Source organism: Lipotes vexillifer, unplaced genomic scaffold (genome assembly GCF_000442215.2).
Source record: "Lipotes vexillifer unplaced genomic scaffold, Lipotes_vexillifer_v1.1 scaffold1931, whole genome shotgun sequence".
NCBI lineage: Eukaryota > Metazoa > Chordata > Mammalia > Artiodactyla > Lipotidae > Lipotes > Lipotes vexillifer.
Genome location: NW_006776176.1, coordinates 239095 through 261262, shown reverse-complemented (window position 1 = coordinate 261262; position 22168 = coordinate 239095). Strand labels below are relative to the sequence as shown.

Below are 22168 nucleotides of genomic sequence, written 5' to 3'. Positions count from 1 at the left end.
CTTTCCCTTGTAATCTTCCAATCTTTTCTCAAATGTCGTCATCTTGGTAAGTCCTTCCCTGAGCAATCTAGTTTAAAACTTCCCCCACTTCTATATTTCTCAACTTCCTTCCTAGGTTTTCTTTTTTTTTCCTCCATGACACAACCGTCTTGTATGCTTTTATTTTTCACTTATATATTTATGTTGGTCTTTATCTATCTTCTCTCACTAGAATGTAAGCTACAGGAGGGCAGGAAATTTTGTCTGTATGGTTCCCATGGTGCCTGTCATTTGGTATGAGCTTAATAAATATTTGAATGAATAGATTAATGAATAAAGAAATTTGCTCAACGGTCAAAGGTAGTCCATGGTAGAGCTGGAAAACAGCCCCTTCTCTGAATAGACAGTAGGGTGAGGGGAGGACAGGCTGGAAGGAGATGGGAGAAAAGGCTGACGGATAGAGAACTACCTCTCTGCCTCCTTTGTTTAGCATTGGTCAATGTATTGGCTTTAAAGGATATTCTTTGGCTTATGCAAATGCAATAAATGATTTGAACTGAACAATGTCTGTTTAGGTGAGACTTTATCCAAGGGAGAAGAGCATTCCTTAACATATATGTGAGTTTTTGCATAGTTTTTGAGACGGAGACTGAGGTTGCTTACCGCTCCCAATTCCTCTGTTGGCCACAAGGGAAGATTACTTTCCCACTCCAGTAGTTAGTTTGATGCCCTGTGACAGAGTTCTTGCCAATGAAGGAGGCATGTACCACTTTCAGGACTAGCCATAGAACCTCTCAAATAATCACCTATGTTCTGTCTTCCCCTCACTCAGAAACCATCAAGGTCCCATCTTGGGAATAATGGTGTCTCAATATTTAAGAAGCACACACCCTTACACTACAACTTAGAGGAGCGTCACCTGACTTTTATAAATCACTGTGTCCATGAGAAATAAACGCTTAATGTGCTAAGGCACTGAGGGGTTAGAAGCTGCTTGGTATAGCAGCTAGCAATAATTACTCTGATTAATGTACTCATAAAACACTGTTCTAAAATCTAAAATGCAAAAATTTTACGGTAAAATGTCTATACATTAAGTGCTACTAAATAGCAACCTTCCTCAAAAGAACAGTTTGATTTTATACACAAATATTATAAATTTATTACTGATGCATGGATTCATACCATACAAAAGCTATGACATATACATCTGTGGTAAAATAACAAAATCCTTAAGGATAATCTGTAGAGTGCTATCCAAAATAAATGTCCTTGTATCATAACTAAAATGTCTTTGGATCAAACACTTGGAAAGATATGTGAGCCAAAATTTGCTTTGCAATATCACCACTTCCAAAATGTATCTACTAATAGCATCTAATCCATAACCTTTTTTGGAACGCCAGTAAATTTGAAATGTTAGGAACCTATTTGCTTTTTAGAAATATAAGCAATATATTGATCATGCTTTAAACTAGGAGGCAGCTTGTTTTAACTAGACATTCTGAAGAAAGCTTGCAAGGAAAGTGTTTTAGGAAGAAAGAAAAGAGCTCTCTATTTTGCTGATTTATATTTTATATCTTCCACATATTCTGGACACGATCTTCAAACATTTTGGAAAAGCCACAGAAAACCCATATTGTCCCTGGATTTTTTCTTCTCTCCATGACATTCATATCAGGAAAATTACACAAAATTATTAATGCTGAGATTTGTAACTAGAATATCAGTGAGAGTAGTCCTTTTTATTTAGAGGGAACAAGATGAACGCTTCAAGTGCTCAACTAATCTTTAGATCATCTGGGGCAGAAAGGAGGTAATAAGCATTTTTGCTCACCACAGGATATCCACTTACAGAGAATCAAAATCTTGATTGTACCCTTACCCTTGCATTCCATAGAAACACTTTCCAATGGGGACAAAGTAAGCAGGAAAGATAAGTAAACCTGAAGGCTTTTAGACCAAGTTATTTTGGCTTTTAAAATCTTCTTAGCATTATAAAATGACAAGAGAAAGCACAACGGTGGCTGCCAGCTAAGGACCTACCCCCAAACCAATAAAGAACAAATGCTTCCTTTCCAACTAAGCCTCATTCTGTCCTATAATGATACGTATAAGAGACTGAGATGAGTGCGCAGAACTCAGTTATAGCTTCTCAAAGCTGACTGCACATTAGATTCTCCCATGGAGATTTAAAAATACTCGTGACTGGTTTTCACCCCAGAACAATTAAATCAGAATCTCCAGGGTATATTTTAAGAGTTCCCAGATGGTTCTAATGTGCAGCTTGGCTAGGTTCATGTTTTTGATGTTTGGTAGTACTATCTCAGGAAAAAGTGTGTGTGCTTGCAGGAGATAGTGCAGAGAAGGGGGAAGAAATTTACCTTTGGGTCTGACATTATATTGGGCTTTTTACGTATATTATCTTACATATTCCTGAGGATAAAACTTCAGGATAAATACTTTTTCCCCTATATTTAAACATATGAGAATTAAGTTGAATATAGGGCTGATGAACTACTCATTATTGAACAAGGATATCGTCCAATATTTTGTTTCCTGAAACTAGCAGTATTTAAGCAAATACTCAAAGACTGGATGCTATACATAAATAAAAGAATTGAAATAAATCAGCAAGCTATGGCCCATGGGCCAAATTAAGCCATTGCCTGTTTTGTCAATAAAGTTTTATTAGAAATCAGTCACACCCATTCATGTACATTTTTTCTATAGCTTCACAGACACTACAATTGAGTAGTGTTGAGTAGTCTTGACAGACACTGTTTGGCTCGCTAAAGCCAAAAATATTTACTATCTGGACTTTTCAGAAAAAGTTTACTGATCCATCAACCAGATGATCTATAGCATATTTTTAGCCCTGGAATTAATGAAACTAAAAAATTACTAAATTGGAAATCACTACACGGTCTTTTTTTAAAGTGAAATACCATCTAAGATATCTTAATTCAATTTCAAAAAATGATCCAACAACATGGCAACTGCAATGCTATTTATGTTTTCTTCCTTAATCTTAAAAAGGAATGTTCACTAAAAAGCACTAATGGAAAATGCCAGAACAGCAGAAAAATCAACATTGCAAAGCAGTATGGCCTGTATTTCTTGGGGCTGGATAATGTAGAAATAATTCCAGATTGTTAAAAAAAAAGAGGGTGTTTTATTGACACAAGACCACATTGCCAGGTGTTCAGCCTGGTTATACAACAAGGCAATGCCTAATGTACCATAGTTTCTTTAATCTAAGTTAATGATTGCACAGAGCACGTCTTTTCAGTTAGGAGACGAGAGAAGGAAACAGACCTACCATCTGTCATTCCTTCCCTTCGGTGAGGCAATGCTGGTTGTGGGTCCACTCGCCCTCCCTTGTGTTTTTTAGTGGGCCGAGGCCTCTGACTTTGACTCATGGCTGCACTGGTGTTACTGTCAGTAGAAAATGGGCTGGTTGGTCGAGGTCTTTGAGAGGAGGTAAAGGCTTTGCCTAAAAAGTAAACAAAGGGAATGAGGTATAGAGAATGTTATTATAAGACCTTGATTCTGTCTTGTATTTCTGCTCTAAGACTAGCCTCTAAACCTGCCTGGAGATGACATTTGAAGATACAAAATACTGGTGCATCTCCATAGAAAAAAAATATGCCCTGCTGCATTTAGTTTGTCCGATTTTTATAAACAACGTACTACCCACTGAAAAAATGTAAACAAGTGAATATGAAATAAAACCACTAACCAAAAACTCAATATTCCTTGATTATATTTTTATTTAACCTTGACAATCTTAGTAATATTTTCATAGGTATAGGCAAATTCATGCAGCTTTTACTCCTTAAAATTAAAGAAGCTATTTCTAAAGTGAATTATGTACTGTCTTATCTGTTTAATCAAATTTCACCCTTGGAATCTTACAAACTCTCTTTGAGCACAGAAAAATGTCCTGTAGTAATTACATTTGAAATTTTACATGAAAGGTCTGCTCAGATACGTATATTTAATTGACCTTACCAACCATACACATACGTGATGAATTCTACCTCTCTTAGCAGAAACTCAATAACATTAGTGTATAGTATAGGATAGATAGCAGGTTAAAATCACCTTGTATATCCAAAGCGCAATAGGTGTTTTCTGATGAATAGTATTGTATCTGAGCAGACTCCAAATTCTCATTGAAAAGTGAAATGTGTTATGTCCTTTTCTTGTAGTTTAGTGTACATATACAGGGAAATATATTCTGGCAAAAGGTAAGCTAATAAATTTTCAACATCTTACGATTTTAATAACATGTTTATTATGATATGAGAGGGTTGGTTTATGTACGTGTATTTATTCTCTATTGCATGTTTTCATTTCATTCAAGATTACTGCATATAGTTACATTTTACATCAATGTGACATGATATTGCTTAATGCTTTATTAGCTATTAGCATACATGCAAGAAATGTACTTGTGCCTTCTAATTTATTAGTTTCCTTGCACTTTCTCACTGTTCTGCTTATAGCTATGCCACAAAAAGCACTCAGGCAACATAAAGTTTCTGACTTATGCCTTAGAAAGCAAGAAAATTCAAATAACCATTATATTACAACATATTTTTGTTCAGATGCTATATGAAAAATAAACCTCTGCAATGCTTGGAAAATCTCCTTTTCTTTGAAGATACCTAGTGCATACTCAAAAGAAATAGTATAGCATTATATGATGGTATAATTCAAAGAAGGCTTCCAAGACTCATTTTTATAACTTGAGAGTTTAGTGAAGGGTCAAAGTCATTTATTTTTCTCTACTATTTGAATACTATTAAGATTTCAAAAATGCATTTAGAGTTTCATTAGTTTGTTTTGTAAGGCAACTCAGTTTAATTCATATATCAGAAGTTTCTTCTATGTGCATTTAAGGAATACACATAGTCATGTAACAGGATCATGCCAAAGTTATTTTGTTCAGTAAAACAAATGATTACAAAATTACTGATCTATTAATAGAGTGAATGCCACATTTATTTTTGAGTTAATGACCAGAAATGTGAAAAATTACACATTTGGTCTTTTATATTATTATTATTTATTAATTTCAGAAACCAAAATTAGATTGTGATAAAGAGCAATATACAAATAGTCATCATTTTATTTAACTTGCAAATGCAGTGGGTGTATTTTTAATTAGCATCCTTTAAAACAAATAATAAATTATTGGATTAAAATCGTAACAGCCAAACAACTAATAAGACCATCAGCCATTTGAACTGTTAGACTGACAGCCTCAGACCCATTCACCCCATGCTGAGAAAGCCTTCCCAGAAAATGCATTTGCAGAAAGAAATGGGGCAAAGAAAAGTAATGGAGATAAAAGCTGAATAATTTTAATCACTGGGTACGTTATTGATTGTGTGAGAATTTTGCAAAGTGTGAGTTACTGAAAATTTAATGGCAATCTGAGTTGCAGCTTTGCTGTAGTATAAGAAGGAAGCATATTCCAATTAATCAATGGAGCCATGAAGGGAAAGGGGGACAAAGGATGGAAGGTGGTGAGTAGGAGCCTATTCTTGGCTCTGCAAAGGGGGCATCAAAAGAGAGTTCTGTCTGATAACTGAGCATCAAACTGTGTTCATGCATATTAAAGAAAACCCTGCAGTCAGACTCACTGAAGAGAAAGAACAGAAGATAAATAGCTCAGTGTCCAAGGACAAGATTCTCTCATGCAAAGAGTGTTGACTCAGTCTACCAACCTGTTCTTGTAAGGCTGGTTCCATCCAGCCTAAAACCAGCTTTATCTGCTGCTGCCACCAGTGCTTGTGCAAAACTGCCGCTGGCAAGGATGGAGCCATCTGAGGAGCTACCTACACTAGATCTATGACTAGAAAAGTTACGGTCCTCATCAGATGCAGAGCCCCATCCATTTACCATTGAACCTAAAAACAAATGTAGTCGTCTAGTGAGTTGTATATATTGGATAGGTCATCTGCTTGTACATAACTATACTAATGAGAACAAGAACCTTCACTCCTCACTCTTCCTTGAGGTAAATCGGGTTTCATCAAGACTTCTTTAGCCATGTGCAAGCATCATCCATGTTTTAAACATTTCGAGTGCAGAAGAATTAAGCTCATTTAAGACATGTATCTATTTTCAACACATGAACAAAACATGCTCTGTATGATTCCGTTCTTACCTTGTTTAAATTGTTACACTATTATTTTCTAAAAGAGAATTGCTATGTATATTTTAAGGCCTGGACTTCAGAGAAAAACATTTTTACTGAAATAAATTATAGTGTGTTTAAAGTCAACTTATCAAGAACTCAGTTGAACAAACAGTGTGAATATATTTTGAATTTAATGCAGACTAGTGATAATTGTCAGGAAATCTACACTCACATACTACAGAAGGGCTAGAATTATTTCAAGAATTTAAAATAAAAATGTAATTACTCAGGAAATAACAAACACTAATAATCAAAATATATAAATAATACCAGAGCAAATAGACTGAGAATATAACAAAATATTTATTTTTGAAAAGTTCTATTTTTTCAAAGCTTAGTATGATTTCTTTATTTTTCAATTACTTTAAGACCTCCAGTTTTCTCTTTAATACTAATCTTCATTTTAGAAAATTAATCATTATAAAGAATACCACTGACATTAACGTGGATTTTTCTGCAAAGTGCAACATGGCAATAGAGGAAAAGAATCACAGCTTTATGTGTAAAGAGCTGCAAAATATGATGCTATTGAGAAATAATGCTTATTCTTAATTTTTAGCGAGTCATTTACACTTTTATCCTTTTTTTCTTAGACCAAAGCACACTGAGACGATCTATTACTTAAAACAATTAACATTACAGTATCTATGTAGGTTGTTGTACCATTAGTGTATGACACAATAAAAATACCAAGTGTTGCTTATCCCATATTTTTAAAAAGAGAGGCACAAAGTATTTATAGGAAGCTAATTTAATATTCCAAAATAAAACAAACACATATTCACATCAAAGAGACTACAGTTAAGTGCCATAGATTTTCTTCCCCCTTTACTCCAACATTTAAGAGACAGCAGTAGAGTTAGAAGTGTTGACATGATAAAGTGTTTGTACTTTTAGTTCAGGTGCCAGGATACAATAACACGGGTTTATGCACTTTCAAGACAGAGAAAACAGACACTGGAGGGGTTAGAAGGATCAGAGAAGTTAAAAGGGTGTTAAGTGTAGCAGAAAAAGAAAGAGTTTTGATTCTATTTGCCAAAAGCATGGAGATACACTTTTTACTTTCCAAACAAATTCCCTTGACACAGGCCACTGCAAGGAAGCCAAGATAACACCAGCAACTGAGCCTCCTCTGAGAGAACCATTTCTGAGTTAATAATCACAAGTCGAGGACCAACAGCCCAAAATGAAAGGAGAAATGATGCAATCATCTTTGCAATATAATGCTACAGTAGATAAGAAAAAATCAAAGTGATTCAGCCAGCGATCACAAAAGAATATGAAACCCTAGAACTGAGGATACTTTGGAAACATGGGAAAGCTCAGTTTTGGTCCCTTCTATGTCTTATTTTCTTATTTCTACATGTCTGCTGAAATCTGCAAATAAATCTGTGCCGGCTATTTGAGACTCACTCTCCAAACAAGCATCTCCTTTTCTGCACCTCCAGTTTCATTCCTAAGCTCCTCCTAACTGATTTCCTCTGGTCCCTTCTATCTTCCTCCTTGTCATATGAATCACTTTTTCTGGAACATTTATCACTTAATTCTGTCTTTCCATTCAAAGCCTTACCTAGTTTGCCAATACATTTAAACACTGACTGAGGTATTTGAGATTCTTCAATATCTAGCCCAGCCTACCTTTCCAGTCCCATTCCCTCTAATATCCAGTTCAGTCCCATTGCCTCTCATTCCTTTGACACACCTCTAGATTGTTACTAACTCTATTGCCCAGTGACTAACTTCAAAGTCAAATCAATATCATCTCTTTTATCACCCTGACTCCACTTCGTCTTCAACCCTGTCTTAGAGAGAATCAATTTCTCTACCTCTTGTGTTTTTCAAGAGGTATGCATACAGTAGCATATCATATCTCTACAAACTAGTGTTTGTTGCATATATGTTTTCTCTTCCAGAGAGTGGAACTCTGGAGATTAGGAAATATTTATTATTCATTTTAATACCTCATGTACAGGGACATTTCCCAGTAAAAATTCAATGAACATTGGCATAATGAATTAAATGCCTTCGATATTTTTATTATTCAGTATAAATTCTGCATGGGATTCTATTCCATGTGTAATTTCCTAGCAATGGCCTTACTTTAGTTACAGAAAGAACATACTCAAAATAACTCTCAGAAAATTTATTAAATATGGAATATAAGGTCAGTCAACTCTTGTTGATTACTTGGACAATGGGGAAAGCAGTGATGTAACTAGTCCTTCATATGAGGATTTCCACATACATATTTGTCAATTCCTAAACAAATCAACTATTTTCCGGCGTTTGGGTCTTTTCTCTGACTTCATCTCAATCATTAATGCTCTTTACTATTACTCAGAAATTCCAGTTATTCATGAAGCTTTCCCTGATGGTTTTTTCCCTTCCCTGGGAAGAGAGGGTAGCATGGATGAATGACATGGCTTCAAGTGGGTATTGGTCAATATAGAAATATATTCTTTTTTCACCACTCTTTGTAAGAGCAAAGAAACTAGATAGATGACTTCAGAGTTGAAGAGATGTGTGCCATAGTGATTTGCCCATAATGGGCAATAGGAAACCTCATCACCACAAACTAAAGAGGGGCGAGTGCCCTCAGCTAAATATAGTTGAGTTGACCTTCAAAATGGAAGGCAAGAAGGAAACAGACAGAAGGAAAAAAAATTTCTTTCCCTCTTTGCTCCTCTGTCTTTATGTTTGACAACCCATTCTCTCTCTTTGAGATATGGAGTACTTATGATATATGGGATGGCTACATTTGCGGGAAATATTTTTAAGGAAAATTGGCAATACACCATGAGTAAAAAAGTATATAACATATATTAAATTTCTTCCATAGTGTAAAATTGTTAAAATTTATTTAATGATTACTGATTTCACCTCTCTGTGGCTACCATTCTTCCTTTTTCTTTATATTTAAACATCAAAGATTATCTGAAGATTTATGTAAACTATTACCAAAAAGACAATGATTATAAGAAAAGAAAAACAGTGATTTATCAATTATAAATTAAGCCATTTTTGTGATAAATGGCTTTCTTTCATAAATGTAAACATAACCACGAAAGTTGAAACCCAAACTAGGTAAAACAGCGAACGTAGAGATTCTTCACAAATTACAAGCAATCCATGCCAATTTGACATGTTATAGACACAAACATAATCAATACATATTTAAACATTTAATGAAAAATGAATTTGTGTAACATAGCCAGATTTATTTGTGTTTGCATCTTCCATCTTTCCAAATTTCTCAGGTTTGAAAATTGCTGAAAGGCCAAAAAAATCTCAAACGTATTCAAGCTGTTAAGGAAGAACTGCAGATAGGACATTAAGCGGTTGCAAAATGGTACTGAGCAGTAAAATACCATGATAAAGTGGCATCTTGCTGTATCTCCATTATGCCTTCAGCACTAAAATTAATTTATGATCAGTCATCAATTCATTTACATGTTGTTTTATGCTAAATCCTTCCTTGCTGATAGATGCTCATCCTTAGACCCATTAAGCTAGAGTAAAGTGTATGCTTTATAATATGACCCTGCTAATTGTTGCATTACCACTTTTATGAGATGCAAAAACTGGCTGTCCCCCATTTTTTCAGCCAATATTTAATCCAGGAATTCTTCTTATTAAATGCAATCTGTCTAACTATCTGTTAAATAAAATCTTCAGCTCTAAGTGTCTTTGGACAAGTCAATCCAAATATTGACCTCTGCCTAGATGTAGAAAAACATTTCTAATATTTAGAAGTTCTTTCACTCAAACATATTGAATACACAACAATTCACCTACATTCCTCAGAGAGAAAGGAATGTGTAATATAAAAGGGAAAGCAAAATAAGAAATTAAAAAAATCTCTTCCTTGCGACCTATGACACCTGCTAATTTGTTCTACTCAGATAAAAATTGAATATATGATATTCTACTCAGATAAAAATTGAATATATGATATTCCACGTTGATCTGTTAAATTTTGAAGTGTGTATTTAATTTCTTTGTAAATAAATCAGAGCTGTGGAGAATGTCTAAGAAAAGCATTTAGTGATTTTTAGCATTACCTCTGAAATTTCCCTTTTACAAAAATATTTTCCTTAAAGTTTTGCAACAAAAGCAAGGCATTAGGTCACGCTTTTAAGTGGCCAATTCTTTAAAAGCTATGTGGTCAAGTAAGGTGGTGAGGCTGCCAGGTTTTACTGTTTTCAAAATAATCTGCTTTGGAACTTCCAGCAAAAACCTCCAAAGACATAAAATACAGAAAACATAGAGCCCCGATTTCCTTTCAACCAGGGTATTTACGTGGGGTTCAGCAATCAAGGAAACTTTTATTTGTTTCATTTAACAGCACTCACTCTCAGTATTACTTTTTGTGATCACTGAGGCAGTTAGAGCCTTGACTCCATGTTCAGGACATTTTTCTCCTGCCCTCTCTCCTATTGCCTTCTGTTTTTTTTTTTTTTTCCTGTGCTGGATTCATTAAATACAGGAAACACTCACCCTTGACTCCCACCATGGAAGTCAAAGAAAAAAGTATTAAAGGTTTCCCCCAACCTGTTACACAAAAGTGGTGGGTTTGGCATTTAGAAAGAAATATTACAAGCATATTCCTGAAGACTGAAACAATCCTGTATGTTTACTTTCTAGACAAAAAAGAGTGTGATGTGCTGTAATCAGAACATTTTTTGTACTTTATTACAACCAAGTAGGTTTAAACTGTAAGTATAAATTAAAATAAAATTATAAAAATGTGACTCCCTATGAGAGTTGAATTTTGTTGGCATGAGTCATTATAACTGAATATAGAATGAAATATGAGAAAAACAAATAATAAAAGTTACATCTAAAAATTTAATATTTTTGATCTTGATTAAGTGTATAAGGGGTAAAAATGAATGTTTCCAGAGATAAAATAATGTGTTGTATTTGTATAAATATATATTTATTCATATCTGTATACATGCACATGCACAGAAAGGGAGAGAGAAGAACAGACCAGGAAATCATTTTCCTCTTAAATATGCTAAATCCAAAGATGAGAAAACAGTTGAGCATTTCCAGAGCAGGGATCATGATAACTGGTCTTTGGAGTAAGGCTGATTGATTTTGAACATTCTTCTGCCACTTATCAGGTGGGTGATCTTAAAGAAAGTCTTTAAACCCCTCTGTGCCTCAATTTCCTTATCTATAAAATGAGAATAAAAATAGGGTTGTGACAATTAAATGAGTTAATACATGTTAAAACCTTAGAACAGGGATCAGCAAACTTCTCCTGCAAAGTGCCATATACTAAATATTTTAGGCTTTGCTGTCTGTCATTTATTTTTTCTTTTTGTTTGTTTCTTGTTTTTTTACAACCCTTTAAAAATGTAAGAAGCATTCTTAGCTCACTAAGCCACTCATACAAAAAACAGGCAACTGTTTGGAAGAGTGCCTTGGGTGTACTAAGGGCCATATATGTGCAAGTTGTTGTTGTTGTTATTATTACTATTATTACCAAATCTAAATTCCTAGCCAAGTGGCTGGAAGGAATAGACTTTCAATAAATATTTGTTGTGGAAATCAATAAATAACAGATTTTCAAATACATTTTCCACGCCTGAATGTTATGGACTGAATGTTGACATCCCCCTAAAATTCATATGCTGAAGCTCTAACCCGTAACGTTATGGTATTTTTGTGGTGGAGCTTTTGGGAGGTAATTAGGTTTAGATGAGGTCATGAGGGTGAGGTCATGAAGGTGGGATTAGGGACCTTATAAAAAGAGATCAGAGAGCTTGCCTCCTTCTCTGCCATGTGAAGACACAGTGAGAAGATTGCTTCCCGTAAGCCAAGAAAAGGGCTCTCACCAGAAACCCAACCTGCCCACACCTTGATCTTGGACTTGTCAGCTTTCCACTGTTTGTTGTTTAAGCCACCTAGTCTATGATATTTTGTTATAACTACCCAACCAGACTAAGACACTGAGATTATGGGTTATAGAATTACTAATATTTTCCTCTCTTCTTGGCCTTTTCCATTCATGAAGCATTATTTCAAAAAATTTAAAGTCCCTCATAAATTACTTAGTTGTTCCAAAAACATTTGAAAATAATATATTTATTTCTTTACAAAAATAGGCTCTGTACCTTGTTAACTGCTAATATTCCTTAATGTGGCAGCTGTTGGAATGCAACATATTTCAGAAATAAAATTCTAAATAATTTTATATACAGTCTTATTAGCCCATCTTTGTGTTATCGCTGGGCTTTCGTTCTGGTTGGCTTTAGAGTTTCAAGGACTGGTACGTAACTGTTAGTACTATTTCATAAAAAATGGTCATTAGTTTCATGAAAATGAAAATAGAGAATTCAGATGAAAGTGATGACTAATTTACTCACACCACACACAAATTTAGAATTCAAGGTAATTTGAGGAAGAATCAGAATCCTCTCCGTGGGCACTTACCATCTTAAAAACATACAAAGCCAATGGAAATAGCCTCTGTTTTATTGCCCACCTCATTTAGCACCATTAAACTAGCCTTGAGTGTCTGAAGAAAACATAAACACATTAGAGCAATATTCATTAGCATGTTGGTTTCTGTAGCATTTGATCCATACACACATGCATCTCAGGACCACCCCCAGGTACACATACACACATGTACACATGCTCTACTACACTCAACATCCTATGTATGCTCATATACACACTCCTACGTACACTCACACACACACACACCTTACACATAATCACAAACCCAGGCTATACTTTCAGACACGCACACTCTTCTGTACACACACTCCCTACACACACACCCTTTTTCCTGAAAAACTATATTTACTTTTATTTTTAACTTTTATTTACTTTAAATTACACTTACACCCTAGAAAGCAAATTAAATCTTTGATCATACCTTCCCCACAAAGTTATTGTAAATCCAAAAAAAAAAACCAAAATAAAACAAAAGTTTCCTGCTTGGCTACTTTGGTGTAGAGTGCAACTTCTTTTACTAACTACGGAGAGATATTATTCATAGGATAAATTCACTGTGGAATGCATACCTAAACACCTTGAGGTTTTTATATATGGCAGTAATTAAGCACCAAATTCAAGTAGGAAAACAGGCTTTTTCTTATCAATAAAAGCTTCATTTGGAATGAACATTATACCAGCTACAAGGAGAAATTCAGATTGTCTTTAACTGAAGTCATATTAACAGTGAAACATGTTATAAACAGGTGAGCATGCAAAAGTTAAAAATGGCCTTCTCCTGATTTATAGGTATATTTATCATCTTTGACATTATAATATTTAAGAAAAGAACTACATAGGCTGTGGCTGACTTTTATCATTGCAATTTTTACTGCATTCCTAATAGAAAAGAGTTCAGTATCAGCAGTAAGACATGCAAAACTATGCAGATTTTACCCTGAAGGAGATTATGCTAGAAATTCAAGCAAAGGGGCTTAACATAATAGTGCAGTAATAAGTTAGCTCTCTGCATTCAAAGATTTAAACTTTTGCTCTGCTACCTTCAGTCGGATCTGGATTTCAAATCACAGCAGTTTATCTGCAGTTCTTAAATCTTAATTAGCTCAGCATGCAGACAGCCCCCAGGTAAAAAGAAAACCTGAAAAGTGTAGGTTCGTGCATGACATTGTGTAATTCAGGAAGTCGTGCAGAGGAAACATGTAGGTACTCATACTTCTCCATCACTTTCATAAAGGAGTTTCCATCAGTGTTTTTGAACTGTAACACACAGTGTGAAATGTGTGCAAATTAAGAAGCCATTGGAGGAAAAATGAATTAAATGGGACTGTGGTCAAATGCACTCCTAGAATGAAGAGTGTCCTGAAGGTAAATATAGAAATGGGTGGTATACAGAGAAGACTCAAGGATAGGACATGCATGGGCAACACATTTGTAGCACTTATATCTTTATAGTCACGTAAGAGGCATTTGTGTGTGTGTATCAAAGAACGGATACCTACTTGAATAGAAAGACTGAATTTTTACTTTTCTCCACGGTCACTGTGTACACATTAGGATTTAAGTTTTTTTAAATACAATTTGCTAAATTTAAATCCTTGGAAATAGGTGGCAATCCTGGGATCATCCTAGGAAGATACCAGTTGCAGTCTTTCACTTGGTGAAGGAGGCCAGAGGAAGTCAAAGGGGTAAACAGCAAAAATAACTATTTCTTGGGAGAAAAGCAATTATTGGATCAACAATATGAAATGCATAAATGTATAGTTTATCTCGCTATACATTTTCTCCACTCTAAAAATAATACCTTGTGCAACCTTAGAGAGCCTTATTCTGAAGAGTTGCTTATTTTCATCAGTGAATGATTTTACGGAGTGAAATATCAAGAAACGTTTAAGATTGCATTCACTTTGTATGTTGCTCCTGATATACAAAATATCTCATTTCTAAAAGTCAAGGTTTTTTATGTAATAGACTTGTTTCCCCAGTAGAGTGAACTTTTCATGAAAGCCCTGGATATAACTGAGTTTTCTTTCATGTCTTTAAAGCTTTTTAAAATTCATGAATTTTTCTTATCATTTTTGCAGCAAAGCAAAAGTATTTCCAAATCCTTTTTGAATTTTGTGTTTAATATTAACATATTAAAAATGTTAAAGAAATAGATGGAGTGGAATAAATCTTACATAAGAAAGTATTTGACTTTCGATGCATTTTAATATTACAAATGGGTCACTTATTCCTATTAGATCAGTTCCATTACCTGTCACAGAGCTGTCTAGATTGTCGGTACTGGATCCGGGCGTCTGTTCTAGTGCTCTCAGGGGCCTGGGGATTTCTAAAGCTTCCTCTTCATCATCAGCATCATCATCTGGAACATCTGTTTCCAAATCGGAAATCAAAGCTCCGGACATGTAACCTAATGGTGGAACCGGGGGCTGCGGAGGTTGATTATTGCTTTGAACATGCCTAGGATTCACAAGGGAAGGAAAAAAAAAAAGTACTGGTTAGCGTTCCACAAAATTGTAATTAGAATGAAACAGCTTGCTGTGGTAACTAATTTTGTTTTCTTGCTTTCCTTTAACAATTCTGGAGCTTACTATGCTTTCTTACATTTCAGCAGAGACAATGGTCTACGTATACATGACTTGCCAAAACAGTAACAACAGTATAGACTATTACACTCTTCTATGGGTATTTACGGGACAATACACAGAGGAAAAAGACTACAGACCCAGAATTTTTGTGCAAATAAATCACCCAAAGGAGAATAGGAATATTCATCACACATATCTATTTAAAGCTGATTTTTTGGGGGGTCCAAAAAGAATACAATTACATTCCCAGTTTTGTGTCAAAGTTCTACTCAGCCTGTGTAACCCGCATCACCTGCTGGCCCTTATGAAGAAAAGATGTCACATGAAAATCTAATACCAACACCTTCTCCCTCCAACCATGGCCCATTCGCTGCCCTTCGAGGCTTTCCTCCTGCACGATCTCCCAGGAATCAGGCTGGGTGATTGTTTGCACTTTAACGAGTTTAGGTTAAACTGGGGAGGAATGGCTACTTTTTGCTCTAGCTAATATTTTTGCATCTGTCTTAGCCACCAAAGTCTTAAACACCTCAAAGGCAGAAAAGATTCATCTCAGCACTCTGTGTTTAGAACAGTAGGTGTGCCAAATAAACCAGTTGCAATGAATGAATAACTCTAATTGCAACCTTGGGAAGCAGAGAGAACTGGTATTATCGCCTCTCTTTCAGAATTTTTTAATGGGAGGTTCAAATTTAAGTGACTTAAGTTTCAAATAACATGGCTAGTAAAATGCAGAGCTGGACACTAGAGTCCAGTCAGCTCGTTTCGTGACTACTTAGGAGTTTTTTCTAAACCATAAAATGCTGAAGGAAAGTAAGTCTGTTATTTGTTACTGTCATTATAGAGGGAATATAGCATGTTTTGACACATTTGTCTTTTTTTTTTTTTTTTTTGCCTTGATACAAAATACTTAAAAGACCACTGGATTTAAGGGCGATTTATGAATTTTTATGGTTAGTTGTTGAATTAAAGATACAAGATTATTTTTCTTTAATATCTGCGTTTATGGGGAAAATATTTCATTTTTCCAGAATTTGTTTAATATTCTTCTCCCAACTGCATTCTTGAACTTGTAACCAACTCCAATATTAACAAGATTCTAGACCTTTTAATGTTAAAAAACCTAAGATATTAGTTCTGGAAGCTACCTCAATATCATCAGGCCCACATCTTTAATTTAATAGGTAAGGCATTTGAGGTCCCATTTATTACCTGGCATTCATCACAGCTCATTCACTGGAAAGTCAGGAAGTTTCCTAACTAATGCTTTCACAGAAAATCTTGAGTGTTGATGGCAACATCTTGCTCTAAGTGTAACCTCAAATTCTCTTTATGAAGCGGGGATGGAGTGAGTCAAGTTATGAGCAAGAGAATATAAAGTGATATTTATATACATGAACCATTCTTGTCTAATAATTTTCACTTTGGTCCCGAGAAGGACCGAACAGACCAACACTCTAGTCCTACAGCACTGGTGACACCTCTTGATGGAACCAAGACACACTGAGTGGTGAAAGTGTATTCCTTGAATTCAGGAGAATTAGGAGATGAACAGGAAAAGGGTACATAACATTGTTAAGTATCTTCTAGTAACAGGCACTGTGTTCTGCACTTCATGGGTCAATAGAACAGAATCCCTGGAGGTAAAGCCTGGAATTATTATTTTTAAATACTCCTCCTGTGATGTCGATGTGCAGCCCAGATGGCCTGGCACTGCCATCCTAGTAGGGCAAGGTCCTGTGTGAGCACATGAACACTCATACCTCCTACACGGGGCGTCAGCATGGCATTCTGGAGGACTGTTGGATTAACAGAAGCATACTTAGAGAGAGAAGCAGGGTGTGCTCTGTGGGTACTTGGGGCAGGTGGACGAGAACTAGTTTGTTCACTCATTCAGCAAGTGTATATAGAGCACTAAGTCAGGCTCTAAGAGTGGAAAGACAGCAATAAACAACTCAGGTGAAAACCCAAGCCTTCTGAATAATAACAGCTATAACGCGGCTAGATAATTTACTAAGTACTATACAAGTGTAAACTCATTTAATTCTCCCAAAAACAATGGTGTGAAATAAAGAATTTGACCTTGCCCAAAGAGAAGTTAGACTTTTGCCTTGTATTCCTGAGAGGTAATCTCTAAGCTCTAGAACATCCTGTCTGATAAAATGTCTTTACTTGGAAGCCAGAAGCTCCTCCAGAAAGTCTTAACTATATGATTTATGGAGGGAATTTTGAGTCACAGGATATCAGCTCACCTTCTGGAGGGGTCATAGACCCTGGTCCGCCATGCAGATAGTCAACCACATCTATGTGACAGACCCCCAATAAAGACTCTGAAACTCAAGGCTCATGTGAGTTTCCCTGGTTGACCCATATCGTCACACTGCATTGCTGAGAAATTGTGCTTTTCACTACTCCACTGGGAGAGGACAAATGGAAGATCTGTCTTTGGAATTTCCTAGCCTTTCTCTCACGCATTTCTTCTCTTGGCTGATTTTAATCTGTATCTTTGCACTATAATAAGCTATAACTTCAAGTATAATAGCTTTCTATTATATTAGCTTTCTATTATAATAGCTTTCTATTATATACATATTTCTATTCTGGCTCCTTCTAGTGATTCTTGAACCTGGGGGTAGTCTTGGGGACTCTCCAAACTTGTACATAGTGTCAGAAGTGAGGGTGGTCTTGGGGGGACTGCCCTCTCACTTTGTAGATGAGTCAATTCCTATTACCATTATCATTTTACAAATGGGGGACTGAAGCACAGAAGTGTTAAGCGAGTTGCCCATTGTCATACAGCTAGTAAGGAGTGGCAGTGGCAGTGGTCCAGCCTTGGCTGACCCTAGTCAAATCCCAGACCAAGCAATCAGAATATCTGGGGTTGGGGCCTATGCATCCAGATTATCCAGATGATTCCAAAACGCAGGCAGTGTTGAGAGCCTCCAAGCTAGAATCTGTGCTTTAAAGGACTAATATGCAGGGCTTCATTTAATTAACTTGAAAGAAATCCTCTGGCTCTTAAAGCAGCTGGCTTCAACTTCAATAGTTGTATTTCATAAAGCAGACTGATGCAAAATAATACTGTTTAACAGTAAAATACCTTTGACCTTTGGAAAAAAATCTGATGATTGAGAAAATATTCAAGAACCTCTGGTTCTAAAAGAAGAACCTATGTTTGTAATAAACTTTAAATGATATTCCTGGTTTGAGTATCTCTTTGTATATTTAGTTGTGTATTTTTAAAACACATAGATCATTAACACTGAGAATAAGACATCTCATTATCAGCTTATCCTGGTAGCTAAAACTACCAAAAAAGAAGCTAAGGCTCTTTCATAAAACTTTACTTCAAGCACAGGACGTAAATCAACATAAGATAACAAGATAACCAGAGGTATGTTACTGAGATTTCATTTTTAGGAGTCAAACTTATATGTTACCGTTTGGGAGAAGGGAGAGAAAATATGAAAAAATAACTGCACAGAATTGTGAGAGTTGGTTCCACTTGTATTCCTGTCACATTCCATTCACAAGATACATCAGCAGACTGCCATCTATACCTTATGAAAGTTTATGAATCAATGAGAAAAAAGGAATTTGGGATTTGTAATTTATTCTAGGGACTTGTGTGTGTGTGTGTGTGTGTGTGTGTGTGTGTGTGTGTGTGTGTGTGTGCATTTACTGTTACTAACATTGTTGTTCTTTTCTGCCTCATTTAGTTCAGCCCAAAGAAGGTCTTTTAATAACTGACATTGACATATGTGATTTGCAGAAGCTTACATTTACATATTCACAACCACATACAGGATTAATCACAGGCACTTTGAAGAATCTAAAAAGAGACCTTCATTATGGTGTTGGAAGTGAGTTCAAGGATAAGCTAATTGAAGCTAAACTGTAAATTAGAAAAGATTCTGGTGTAGCCAAAAGTACTTGAGCCTGAAATTCAGCAGATCTGAATTCTTGTTCCAGTTCACTCTAATTAGTTGTGTGACTTTGGTCAAATTATTTAACATTTCTTCAGTCAATTTCCTTATCTGGATGATGAAGGAGTTGTACAAAAGCATTTCTAACCCCAGCTGTAGAGTTCAATGAGACTCTCTTGTGAATTTAATGTGAAAGAACGTTTCCTCTATCCATGTGTTGAAAGCATGGGTCCCCTGACCTCATGAGGATATTTACCATGTTTGCTTTGCTATATCAAACTGATAGGCCCTTGTCAACTCATCCAGGTGAGCCTGCAGCATGGGCTGCATCTCTTCCCGTGGGGAGGGAGTTAGAGTTGCAGTGGACTGCTGTCCAAAGGAAATGGCAGGGGAAGAAGCCACGCCTCGGACAGGAGGTGTTGGGACACGATCATCATCTTCTTCCAGTTCATCTTCCATACCCTGGTGTAAATAAGTTTGTACTGGTAATGGTGGGCACCAGCTATCACTGTCATAGCTGAAATTAAATGAGGAAAAAAAGCACATTAACACTTAGGCACGCGCGCGCACACACACACACACACACACACACACACATACACAATTACACTGGCAATGAATGGCAACCACAGTAGCATCTAAAATGTTCTCCCAGTTTATTTCCTTCTGATTTCTGGTTGTTGGCACTATTATAGTAAATCACCTGGCTGTTATCTAATTTCTAATCATAAGTACATGTTATCTCAAGATCTCAATTTATTCTTAAAAGATCTTTTTAGCTAATTGTTACCCCGACAGTTACAAAAGGCAATAACTTCCCAACAAAGTTACTCACCTAGAAAAACCAAATTGCCAATTAAAGACAATTAATGAATTTAGTGCTTGTAGATTTAACTACTTTCTTCTCTTGTTCATCCTTGTGCACCAACAGAATATGCCAATATTCATCTAAGAAGTGTTTGATAATTTTATTTACTCTTATTCTAGATCTATGACAACCTTTCATTCCATATGACATGTCAATCATTAAGACTTTGTGCTACAAAATGTATTCAATAGCCTTTCAACTGTCTTAATTAATTTTTTCATTAGAAACTGATGTCTCCTTGTATCTCAACATCTCAAATCTATAGAAACAGAAGTTTAAAACCTAATCCTATAAAATATATATTAAAAAGAAAAACAGTTTTAAAAACAGCATGTCTTAGGGATTCTGGTTAGGGAACATAGAAAATTAATCCAAAATGTTTTAATTGTGACACAAAATCAGTAGCATTTTTATTTACACCTTCTCTGTCGTGCTATTATTTTCTTAAATCAAATAGATCCCAATGCACTTTTAAAAGGAGACTTAAGGATAAGGTAAGCAATTTTATTAGATGTAATTGTCCTATAAATTCAACCTCTTAAGTATCCCCCAAGTCTTTATTCTACGCTTCACCTCTACTCCCACGATCACAGATCAATCTCCTTCTGAGATGAACCAGCCCATTAGCTTTCCTAGTCTCTTGGAATGTCATCATCATCCCTTCTATATCTTCCATACAGGCAATCGGATTATATTTCTAAAATCTTCATTCACATCACACCTATGCTTAAATTTTTAGTGATATTGCTAATGTAAGAAAAAGTTCAAACCCATTAGCAAGGACTAAACAAAGATACTTCCCCATCTCGTCAGCCTATTATTCTAGCTTAATTTCCCATTATTTCCCCAACACCAGCCTACTCTGTTTTTTTAATCTCTGGGTCTGTATATGACTACTCTCAAATCATGTGACTGTGAGCTCCTGTTTCTCCTTCAAGGTTCAAGTCAAATGTCCTCAGTTTTGTGAGCCTTCTCTGCTCCCACCATATGGAACTGATTACAACTCCATAATACTTATACTGTGCACTCCCCATGTTATACTGGAATTATTTGTCTCACATCTCTTTTTCCCCACTATTCTATGAGATCCTTAACTCGAGAACTCTGTAATTCTCCACTTTGCATTTCCAGCACCTATTACAATATCTAGCATATAGAAGCTTTCTATTAAAGAAACTGAAAATAGAATTAATATTACAAATATATATATCTAGTCTTGATGTCCCTTACAAAACACTAATTTGTAAATGTCCAGATGATTCTTGAATAGTTTTACTGGAGTGTCTTTCCAATTATCCTGTTTAAAAATGAATTTGTCAAAAAGCCTATACTTGGATGTTTATAGCAGCTTTGTTTATAATTAATGAAACTTCGAAGCAACAAAGATGTCTTTCAGTAGGTAAATGAGTAAATAACTCGTGGCATATCCAGATAATGGAATATTATTCAGTGCTAAAAAGAAATGCACGATCAAGCCATGATAAGACATGGAGGAATCTTAAATGCATATTACCCAAGTGAAAGAAGACAACCTGAAAAGGCTACATACTGTATGATTCCAACTATATGACATTTTGGAAAAGGCAAAACTATGAAGACAGTAAAAAGATCAGTGGTTGCCAGAGGTTAAGGGGAGGGAGGGATGAACAGACTGAGCACAGAGGATTTTTACAACAGTGAAACTACTCTGGATGATACTACAATGGTGGATACATGTCATTATACACTCATCCAGTTTTTCTTTGTACATCTGCACACAGAATGTACGACACCACGAGTGAACCGTAAAGTAAACCATGAATGTTGGGTGATAATTATGTGGCAAAGTAGTTTCATCAGTTTAACAAATGTACCACTTTGGTGGGAGATGTTGATAGTGGCAGAGGCTATGCATGTGTGGAGGCATGGGAAATTGGGAAATTATGTATATTTTTGCTCAGTTTTGCTGTTAACCTACAACATATCTAAAAAAATAAAGTCTATTTAAAACTTCTGAAGTTATCATCCTTTGATTTGACCAACATGTGTCAGGTAACCGGATCTTTTTATAAAGCATAAAATCCGGTGGGGCAGACTGATACGTAGCAAATAATCAAAGATACCAAGTATTATAAGAATAAAG

The 22168-nt window shown here is 35.6% G+C and overlaps 1 protein-coding gene across 4 annotated transcripts in view; it reads right to left on the bottom strand.

Annotated features, from left to right (window-relative positions):
• Window positions 1-22168, bottom strand: part of ROBO2 (roundabout guidance receptor 2) — a 166044-nt gene that overhangs the window by 10902 nt on the left and 132974 nt on the right. For 3 of the 4 annotated variants that reach the window (XM_007450294.1, XM_007450292.1, XM_007450293.1), the window contains 3 exons: window positions 19435-19695; window positions 14922-15127; window positions 3302-3475 (listed from right to left, as the gene is read on the bottom strand). In XM_007450294.1, the coding sequence (XP_007450356.1) occupies window positions 3302-3475; window positions 14922-15127; window positions 19435-19695 (641 nt within the window). Of the gene's footprint in view, window positions 1-3301; window positions 3476-5717; window positions 5901-14921; window positions 15128-19434; window positions 19696-22168 lie in introns of all 4 variants that reach the window. The other variant, XM_007450291.1, reaches the window with a different exon arrangement.